Below are 10637 nucleotides of genomic sequence, written 5' to 3'. Positions count from 1 at the left end.
AAAAAAAAATTAAAGAAAAGAAATGACAAACATAATAATTATAATAATTCTGAATGTTGTTTACTGGACATTTTTCCTATTTTTATTGACCCCTTTTAGAAAATATATGTATATTAAAGTTTTCAGGTATTCTCACCATCTTTTATTAATTTTCTTGTAATTGCTCACTGCCTTTTCATTCATTTTGTTTTAAAGGAGTCAAACCAATTTACTCAGCTTTTAAAAGGTTAAATCACAAAATCGTTAAAAACTGAGCGACCTCCACCCTGCAATGAATTTCATAAATAACCAGTTTTTATTCTGAAGGGTCTTGGGGTCAGTACTGATTGCCGTCTTTACGAACCTTTTCCTTTTAAAAACACAAATAAAAATGTCCGTCATCGATGTCGACCAATCACAGACCTTCTTCTCTACACCCTCGACATTACGAGCTTCCTCCGGTTTCCCGCCTCTTCTTCATGTCTGATCTGACGTCTGATCTACTTCCTGTAATCCTCCTCCCCTATCCGGGTGGCGCCAGCCTCCTCCACGGGTCCCTCCCTCTTGGTTTCCATGGCGACCTCGGTGTAGGCGACAGGCTTCTCGGCGCTCGGGGCCCGGATGTGGAGCTCGGCGTCGGCGTCGGCCTCGGCCTCGGCGCCCTCCTGGCCCTCGCCGACGGCTCTCTCCTTCTTCAGCTTGATGCGGAAGGTCTCTTTGTTCGGAGCCTTCTTGGCGATGTTCTCCTTCAGCCGCTCGCCGGACTGCTTCAGCCGCTCGCCGGCTTGGTGCATCTTGTCCCGGCGCTCCGGCGGCATCACCTTCTCGCCCAGGTTGTGGAACTTGGTGCCCAGGTTGTCTTTGGTTTTGGCCATGTTCTCCTTGGAGAAGGCGGCCTTCAGGCTCTCGGTGCCCTTCGCCATGGACTTCTTGATGCGGGCGGCTCGCGAGGGGTCGGCCTCCTCCACGCTCAGGTACTCCTCGTCGGAGGAGAGGTCCACGGGGACGTCGTAGGAGTCGGGCTCGATCTCCAATCCCTCCAGGCTGGATCCTTTGGGAGACTTGGTGACGGCCACCGATGGGACCTCGGCCTCACCCTGCAGAGGACAAGACAGAGGACAGAGGACAGAGGACAGTCAGGACAACAAAGCTTTAAACCAGCAGCAACTTTCAGGTCTGAAGAAAGACGCAAAAAACTGCAGTTCCTCTAATGACCACTTGAAGCTGCCGTCAATCCAACTCTTTACCATCTAAAGTCATCAAATACTAGGTCCAAGCTAAGACCCTAGATCCTAAAATCCGAGAAATGTCCAAAAATCCAAGAAATGTCCAAAAATCCGAAAATGTCCTAAAAATGTCCTAAAAATCCTACCGATTGAGGGTCGTTCATGTGCTCGTAAGTTGTAAGTATGATATTTCTGCGCAGCACGTGAAGGCAGCGTTTTTTGGGAGAAGACAGAGAACAAGAGGATTTTAAAAAGTTTCCTTTTTCTTCTGGATTTTTAATCTGAATTTAGTTTCCTCTGAATGTTTTTGTGCATCTGCTTTAAAGTTTTGATCCCTGCACGGGACACACGGAGAGGAAGCCGACCCCCGTCTCCTCGTCCGTCTCTTCTGTCCGTTATGGATAAATTACTATGTTGCTCGTTGCTGCAGGTCCAGATTAAAACATGATATTCCTCCGAGAGACTCGGTCAGACCCGCAGCCTCCGAAAACACCGGCATCTTCATGAGATCAAGTTTTTCTATTTTTACAGATGAAGAGAAACGGAGACTCATTCAGGCAGGAAGGAACAACACCTGCAACTCAAGAAGGACGCTAATAATAATAATGACACCATCCAATTTAACCCTTTGAAGCCTGAGCAAAGAAACCAGCTCAGAAGACACAAAACAAAAATCAGCAAAAAAATAGTACAAATTCTGAAAAAAAACCTGAAAGTACAAAAAAAACCCAAAACTGAGCAAACTGATTTAAATTTTTTTGAAAATCTGGGACGAAAAAGGGCAATGACCAACTTGGCAAGAAATCTTCTACAAATTGCAAAAAATAAGTAAAATGTGACAAAAAACTTACCTAAAAATTAGTTTTAAAAAGAGGGAATAGGGAAAATTACAATAATTTTATACCATAGAATTATGTCACAGGAGTAAATAAAATACAAAAAAGAAATACTGTTTTTTTTTAAGCGCTTTTTGAGTCTTTTTTGTAATTTTTGCTTTTTAACTTTTAATTTCTTTTGCTTATTTTCAGGTAAATTTAGTTGTAGCTTTTTTTTTTTTTTTTTTTTTTACATATTTTTTTAAAATTGTTATTATTTTTCACAATTTTTTTAAGGCATGTCTTGTTTAGTTGCTTCCTTCTCCCCATGTTTTGAAAGACTCATTACATAAACTAAAATGTTTTTAAAATTATGGCCGAAAGCAAGAAAAAAAAAAAAATAAATAAAAAATTAAAATTAAAAACATTAGAAACAACTCCGCTCCCAAAACTCTGAGCCTCCACGCCACACTGATGCAGTAATTCGTAGTAAAGGAGCCCCAACCAAGTACTGAGTATATAAAATAACATACTTATTACTTTTTGAAAAATCTTGAAATATTGTGACATTTCTCTTTAACTTCTGTACGATGTCTTTGAGTCCTGGGAAAAGCGCTTTATAAATAAAATGTATTATTATTATTATTATTATTATTATTATTATTTGAGGTGCTGGATTTCTGATTTTATGAGCTATGAGCCACAATCATCAAAGTTAAAACAAAAAAAGGCTTGAAATATGTTGCTTACTTGTAATGAATATACAATATATGAAAGCTGACCTTTTTGAATTAAAGTAGTAAAAATAACTCACTTTTTCAGGATATTCTATATTTGGTATTAATTTAAATGTTTCTCTGGTTCTCACTTTTTAAATATGTCAAACCCGAATAAAAAGAAAAACTGTCCCGTGCTCCCTGATGTTTCTGAAGGTGTCGTGGCTGCTCTCAGACCTGCTCCACCTGTGGCGCCCTGCAGGTGACTTTGTGATGTGAAAGCCAATTAATCCTAATTAAACTGCGGCCACCTGCAACGATCACACTCATTAATCAGGGAGGAGTCATCAGAGCGCGTCCAGACACCGAGAGCGACACAATAATTACGCCGGCAGGGAATGTGGGTCAAAACGGATTAATAACCTCAGGAGGTGGAAGAAGAGGAGACGGAGCGAGAGCAGAGAGACAGTTTGATTTCTCACACACACACACACACACACACACACACACACCACACACTCACACACACACACACACTCAGACATTCATTATGTTAACACACACTCACACACACCTAAGGAATAGAAAAAAAAACCTTTTTAAAATCACAAAAAAACACTGGGGAAAAATATGACCAAACATGCTTAAGAAGAGAAAAAAAAATCACCAAAAAGTATTCAAAAATAAAAAATAAAAAAAATCTGCAAAAAATGTTGAAAAAAAGCAAAATGGAAAAAATAAGAAAAATAAAACTGCCAAAAACTTTAAAAACTTACCAAAAATAAATTTTAAAAAATCATCAGAAATATTTCAAGAAAATGAGAAATCTCTGTTTTATTTATTTTTTTAAATGCCAAAAAATTTAAGGGAGAGAAAAGTCTGAAATTTTTTTTTTAGAACAACCCCCCCCCCCCCCCCCCCCCCCCCCCCCCCCCCCCCCCCCCCCCCCCCAAATGCCTCCAATCTGCAGATATTTTTAAAGAAAACCACCCCCAAAATGCCACCCCCTCTCCCCAAAAGCAAAAAAAAAAAAAAAAAGAAAAAGAAAATTGCCCAAAACTTTTAAAACTCACGTCAACTCAAGTCTGTCACCAAAAATACTAATGGACATTTTTTTTGTTTTTACACTGTCGACTAATAATACTGCAGAGAAATGTTGTCCTCCTGCAGAACTAGCAGAAATATAAGATTTTGTTCAGAGTCAAACAGACGCTCTCTGTCAGCGGCGTGATCTCTTATTTTGAAAGTGTTTATGTCTGAAGGAAGTTGAGGTCGTAAACTCGTCTTTGCTCGGCGTCTCTCCTTCCCGCTCTGCACAAACATCACTAACTCATTAACTGCTGTGGAGCGACACACCGTCCTCTGATGTCCGAGGCAGAGCGGCCGGCGGCGCGGACCGGCACACCTTCATCTTTTTCTGATTACCGCCCCGGCCTTCATCATTCAGCCGCCGGCGAGCAGCGTCCAACAAAGCGCCCGATGCATGCTGGGAAATGACGGCAGCTGAAGCTCTATATTAGGAGATGGACGGAGGCCTCAGAATAACCAGCTGCTCATCCTCACCAGGAAACTCAACACTGCAGGCGAGACGCACAGAAAGCCCGAGCCACCCGGGACCAGACCGAGCTAAACCCGGACCCAGAGCACCGAAAGAGACCTGAACCAGAGACCAGGAACTGAACTCTGAACTCGGGTCATGTGGGCCGCCACGGTCAGCTGACGGCGACGACACGGGTTAAAGACGGCAGCGTGTCCACGTCCCCGAGCTCAGTATCCTCCAAATACGACTCATTAAGTTACGTTTAAAAGGCTTTAATGATGTCAGGAAGGATTTTTTTTTGTGTTGCACTATTGGTTATTGTTATTGGTTGAAAAACAAAAATGATTTTTTTTTCCTTTAAAATATTTGGTGATTTCACAAACGTTTGCCTTTTTGTTGCTTTTATAATTTTTGTCTTTTTTTTTTTCTTTGAATTTTTTGGGTGATTTTAAACAAAAAAAAAAAAAAACAACTTTTGGTGATTTTTTTCTTTTTATTTAAACATTTTTTGGGGGTTAATTTTTAAAAGTGTTGGCAATTGTCTTTTTCTATCAGTTTTTTTTGGCCATTTTTTGTGTGAAATTTTTTTACATGTGGATTTTTGTTCTTTGAGTATTTTTGGTGATTCTTAAAGAAAAATGTGTGTGCTCTTAAAAATATCTGGCGATTTTATGGACTTTTGCCTTTTTTTTAAATTTTATAATTTTGGGCTTTTTTTCCATTAAAAGTTTTTGTGAATTTTAAAAACTTTTTTTTGACGTTTCCTTTCTTCAAGAATGTTCTGGCAATTTTTCTTTTTTTTTTTTTTTTTTTTTAAAAAAATTTTTTTTTTTAAAAGTTTTTGGCAATTTTATTTTTCATATTTTGGGGCTTTTTTTCTCTAAAAGTTTTTCCTGATTTTCTTTTCTTTTAAAAGTTTTGGTGATTTTTAAAGAAAAAAGTTTTTTAAAAAATTTTTAAAAACAATTTTTTTGTGATTTTACTTTTTATTTTAAGTTTTGGCCTTTTTGCAATTAAAATTTTGGTGATTTAAAAAAAACATAACATAAGATGGTGTCCAGAAACCTGTATTTATAATGATCTTAATTATGTATTTAAACTTATTTTACAGAAAAAAAAATTCCCTCAAAGTTTAGTTGGAAAAGCTTCACATGAGGCTGAATCTTGTTATGAAATGTAACTGACGTGTTAAAGAGACGGGCAGCAGCGCGGCTCTGCAGATTTGAGAGCGAGCTGCTGCCCTCGTTAACGTGCAGCCTTCAGAATAGTAACCGGGCCGCTATGTGCTGCTAACAGCTGCTGTGGATCCGTGACAGAGAGACCTATTCTGGGACCACATGCAGCGTTCAGAGCCGGCGGGGACACGCCGTAAACTGCTGTCACCCACAATCACGGCCTGACATGGAGCTCGCCGTCGGGTCGTTTCAGAGACATAAAACCACAATTTTCTCAAGTTTGACAGATTAAACCGTAAGATGATGATCTGTGTAATAAAGGGTTAAACCCCTGAAACTGACAACATTAGTTTGATGTCTTTTTAAAAACTGCAAAAAAAAAAAAAAAAAAAACAGTGACAATCATCTGAAAAGTATCTGGAGTGAATATGAGATGTTATTAAAAAAAAAAAAAAAAAAAAAAAATGTCCTTATTATATAATTATATATAATATATATATACGTTTATATATTGTGGAAAAAAAGGTATTTAAAAGGCTACACCTGACCCTAAATCTATCTTAAAAAAGGGGGCATCACAAGACAATTATTATTAAATTCCTTAGTATTATTATTATAATTTATTATTTGTATTATTACATTTTAATATATTTTACAGAAATTTTGTTCAGTTCATTGCTTTTCTTTTTTACCTTATATTTTTTAATTTTTTTTTATAATATCTAATATTCTTTCAAGATAATTTTCAGATTATTTCCTTTTTCACCTTTTACAAATATTTTTTAGGATTTTTGCAGGATGCTGGATATTTCTAGGACTGTTGGTGCTGTTTTTTTAACCATGTTTAGAAAGAAATTAATCAGTTTTCAGAGGTTTAAATGTCTGAATAAAGGGAATAAAGGGTTAAAGGTATTGGAAAAAAAACAGTAACGACAAAAGAAAAAACCCACAATGAGCTCAAGAAAGTGCTGAAACATTACAATATTTTGTTTTTTTTTTTTTAAATATAATAATTAAGATAATTATCTATATAATTTTCTGGACATTCTTTTCCTGATTTATTTTACTTTTTATCTTAAAAATATTTTATAAAGCCTCCCTGCAAAACAAGACTTCAAGATTGAGTGAAAATGCATATTTACATATTTACATTTCATTCAAAAAGCTCATGAAAATCTGAAATTCAGTATCTCAAATAATAATAATAATAATAATAATAATAATAATAATAATAATGATATGATACCAGAATAAAATCATACATATTAAAATGAATCAATAAAAAAAGCTAAACACTCAAATAAAAAAATGTAAATATATTAAAACAAATAAATAAATTAAAAAAATATATAAATCTAATAAGTATATATTAATTTAAACTATAGTTTTCCCCCTAATTCTTAAAAAAAAAATTTTCTCTCTTTTTTTGCACTTTTAAAAGAAATAAATACATCTCTTCTATTTTAAGGGACATCTCTTGACAATTTTCTGATTGCCTATTTGCTCACGTTTCAGAGGTCTAAATGCTTGTGAACGACTGATGTCGGTCCGGGTTTTAAAGGGTTAACGGTGCAGTTCAGTAAAAAACCTGCAGCCTCAGAGTGTCTCTGATTGAGGCTGCAGCTCAGATTTCGACACCATCCTCCTCTGGTCTGCTCTCACAGCCTGCAGCGACGTGCAGAGCGTCTTTGATCACCGCCAAAGAAATCCTCAGAGTTCACAGAAACGTCTTTTTATGTTTTACCGTCTGTCGTCTGACCACAGAAAGTCCCGCAGCGTCCCAATTTACCGCCATTACGAAGTCTGTCCATCTCTTTAACGACGACAGCCTCCTTCATCGGCTCCACAGCGTTCTCGCGCTCTTTTTAGAGGCCGGATCACGTGTCCGCCTGCAGACGCCTCGTTTGGTTTCCGTCGAAGAAGCCGCTCCTCGGGAGTTTTCTGATTAGCAGCAATAAGAGGATCGTCCGAGAGCGTGCCGCCTCAACGTGATGACAATACATTTATATAGAGAGACGGTGTTTCGGAGTCGAGGACTCTTCATTTCACCGCGTCCTCCGCTCAAAGATTTCAGTTCGTTTGGGTTAAGATCTCGTCGGCTCACAGAGTTTGTGCCACTCAAAGGAATGACACGACTTTATTTTATATACTTAAATTAATTATTCTCCAGTTTCGCCTAAACCGAAACCATGACGGGAAAATATGTCTGAAAACATGTATGTATTACAGAAAAGAAAACTTTTTTTTTTTGCTTTTGTGCTTATTTTCAGGTGATTTTTTTGTGATTTTTGGGGGGGACAAATTTCGTGCTAATTTTTGGCACATATTTTGGTAAGCTGCCGGTCGCCTTCTGAATTTTTCTTAATTTTGAAAGAAACTGATTAGCTCGAGTAAATGTTTTTAAAAGGCATCTAAAGGTTTTTTAAAGGGTTTGAATTACACGCGTACGCCTTCATTCATCGTGGAATAAAGTCTAAAGCAAAACGAGCAAATTCTCACATTTTAGACTCTGAAACCAACATATGAAATTTTCACTAAAAACAATTAATTCTGCTGCCTTTACGTGCTCCTCAGAAATATTGTGTTTACGTGTGCGAGCACGAGCGGCCCTCCAAAATCATGACTATACGTGGGAAATTGAGCAAATTTTGATGATAGCTGAGTTGTGACGTTTGCGTGACGTTTCAGCGCAGCAGGATCGGCGGAGAGCATGAAAACTGCATCAACGGTAAAATAAGTATACATTTGGTTATTTTGTTCTGGTAGCTATTATTTACTTTTAGTAGTGTCACATTTTTGTATCTGCATCTATTAGCTCTATTAAACTTTGAACTATAAAGCAGCCAAGAGAGTATACTAAGTACTACTACTACTCATAAATGCAGAAACATGGCGGCTAAAGTCAATGTTTCGTCAATAGGAAGAAACTTTTTTATTGATTCACGTATTAAATATAAAGTTTTGCTCACATGTGAAGTGTAACATGGTATTAATGTATAAAGTATGTATACTGCTGTCCATGTAGAGTCCTTAAATATAAAGATTTTGAAAACTTTGTAGCTCCAGTCTCCGATCATTGAATCCATAAAAACAAACCACTGAGAGATTTTGTAACTTTGATGGCGTTTGTGGCCGAGGACGATATCGTTTAGATCTCCAGTGCAAATTGTGACGTAATATGACACAACTTCCAAATGATCAAAATGTCAATCAAATCATATAAACATTTGAAGACTGTTTCCCTTCATTTTCTTTAAATTTATTCTTCATATATTTTTTACATTTATTTTTCCACTGATTTCAGGTCAGTTTCTTGGAATTTTTCTTTCTTCTTTTTTTTCTACAACTTTCTCGCAAATTTTTGAGTGAATTTTTGTTTATTTTCTTATTGCCATCTTTTCATGTTTTTGAAAGAATTTAAGCCAATTTGCTAGGGCATTAAAGGGTTAAATTAGAGCAAATACAGTTTTTCCTTTGTTAAATTATCATTATCATCATCATCATTATTTCTAATGTTTTAGCATTATTTGAATTACTCATGCCATGAGGGCGCCGTTGTTGCGAAGGGACGGCTTGACCGGACAAGACAAGACAAGACAAGACAAGACAAGACAAGACAAGACAAGACAAGACAAGACAAGAAAACTCTGCTTACCTGATAGATGACGACCCGGAACTTGTTGCGGGTGAGCAGCTCGTCCTGCGTGGATTCGACCTTCTTGACGCGAACGTTTTGCTTCTCGACGCGCGTCCGGACCTCCTTGACGTTGGCGCTGACCTTGCGGGTCTTCTGCAGGAGCTTCTCCACCGTGCCGCTGGTGTCCGTGTGGTCCTTGGCCAGCTTGAGGACGTCGCCCTGGATGGTCTTGATGTTGTTCTCCAGGTCCTGCTGACGCTCCTCCATGCGCTGCTGGCAGGACTGGACGTTGTCGATGATGCCGGCCACGCGCTCCAGCAGGGACAGGATGGTCAGGGCGCTGATGGGGTTCCCGGACTCGTCCTCCACCCCGATGATCTCCAGCTTCTCCTGGACGCCAGCCGTGCGATGCTTGTGCTGATCCATTGCGAAATGATTAGTGACGCTCGCTCACTTTGGCTTCTTTGCTTGCTTAAAAGTTGCAGATGGTTTAGTTTGGGGGACCGGGAGCGTTGGAGGTCCAACAGTGGCAACACCAAACCGCTGTGACCCAAACTCAGGTCTGGGGACCGGAGAGAGGGCAAACTCCACCTACCCCTTTTTAAAAAAGGCCTCAGGATCCAAAGGGAACCTGAATTCAGCCCTCTTCGGGATAAGGGCCAGGAGGGGAGCGGCAAAGCTTCACACGAACCCCCCCCCCCCCCGGCTAAAAATAAAAACTCTTCGTAAGGCGACACTCTGACATTTTGGGAAGCAGCAGAGGATGACGGAAATCCCCGTCCAAGTCCCGCTCTGCATTGTTGGAGCCTCGCAGACTGATTCATAATTTTCCGTTATTTGCATGTTGGTGCGAGCAGCTGCGAAACATGTTCATCATCAGCAGCTTAGAGTCGCTCCGCAGCTCTGCAGCGACAGATGCAAAGACGCTGCAGTTGTCTGGTCTCTTTACACGGCGCTGGAATGTTTTTGGGGGGATTAAACATTGCAGCGATGCCTTTTTTACTTTCCCCCGGGCAGCAGAGTCCAAACATTGACTGTGACTGAGATCTGAAGCTCGTTATAGAGGCGCGGCGAGCGTCAAAGTGGCACGAATTTAACACTCTCTCCCCTGAACAGCCACTGCACACGAGGATTACTCTGACATGCAGCAGTGAAATGTAACGAAGTACATTTACTCAAGTACTGTACTGAAGTATGAATTTGAGGCACTTGTACTTTACTTGAGTATTTTCTTTTCATGCTACTTTATATTTTTAACCCACTACATCTCAGAGGGAAATATTGTACTTTTCACTTCACTACATTTACCTTCAGTTACAAATAAAGATTTTTCCATTACAAAAACACATAGTAGTAGTTTACAAAATATGATGCTTTGTATAAAGTTAAGTTACCAAACAGTTTGTTTGTTGATTAATCGATTGGTTGAGTCTCACAAAATTAACTGCCAACTATTTTTAGAAAACATTTCAGTCTTTAAAAAAAATCTATCATTTTTGGGGGTATTTTTCTATTTTTTTGTGTTTTTTTTCTTTAATTTTTTATGATT

At 38.6% G+C, this 10637-nt stretch overlaps 1 protein-coding gene across 1 annotated transcript; it reads right to left on the bottom strand.

Moving 5' to 3' along the window:
• Nucleotides 1-352: 352 nt before the first annotated feature.
• cavin4a (caveolae associated protein 4a) lies at nt 353-9632 on the bottom strand. The gene is made up of 2 exons (XM_042498462.1): nt 9107-9632; nt 353-1076 (listed from the first exon to the last, which is right to left on the bottom strand). The coding sequence occupies exons 1-2, from the start codon at nt 9512-9514 to the stop codon at nt 480-482; spliced, it is 1005 nt and encodes a 334-aa protein (XP_042354396.1). The 5' UTR covers nt 9515-9632; the 3' UTR covers nt 353-479.
• Nucleotides 9633-10637: the final 1005 nt, after the last annotated feature.

Source organism: Plectropomus leopardus, chromosome 12 (assembly GCF_008729295.1).
Source record: "Plectropomus leopardus isolate mb chromosome 12, YSFRI_Pleo_2.0, whole genome shotgun sequence".
Classification (NCBI taxonomy): domain Eukaryota; kingdom Metazoa; phylum Chordata; class Actinopteri; order Perciformes; family Serranidae; genus Plectropomus; species Plectropomus leopardus.
The sequence above is the reverse complement of the archived record's forward strand: the minus strand, read 5'-3'. Positions and strand labels throughout refer to the sequence as shown.

What these genes read in the sequence shown, in the direction of transcription:
- cavin4a (XM_042498462.1), bottom strand. Translation starts at nt 9,514, where the DNA reads ATGGATCAGCACAAGCATCGCACGGCTGGCGTCCAGGAGAAGCTGGAG. An exon ending in TCCGGGTCGTCATCTATCAG is followed by an intron (nt 1,077 to 9,106) that starts GTAAGCAGAGTT and finishes TGTCCTCTGCAG; the next exon opens with GGTGAGGCCGAGGTCCCATC.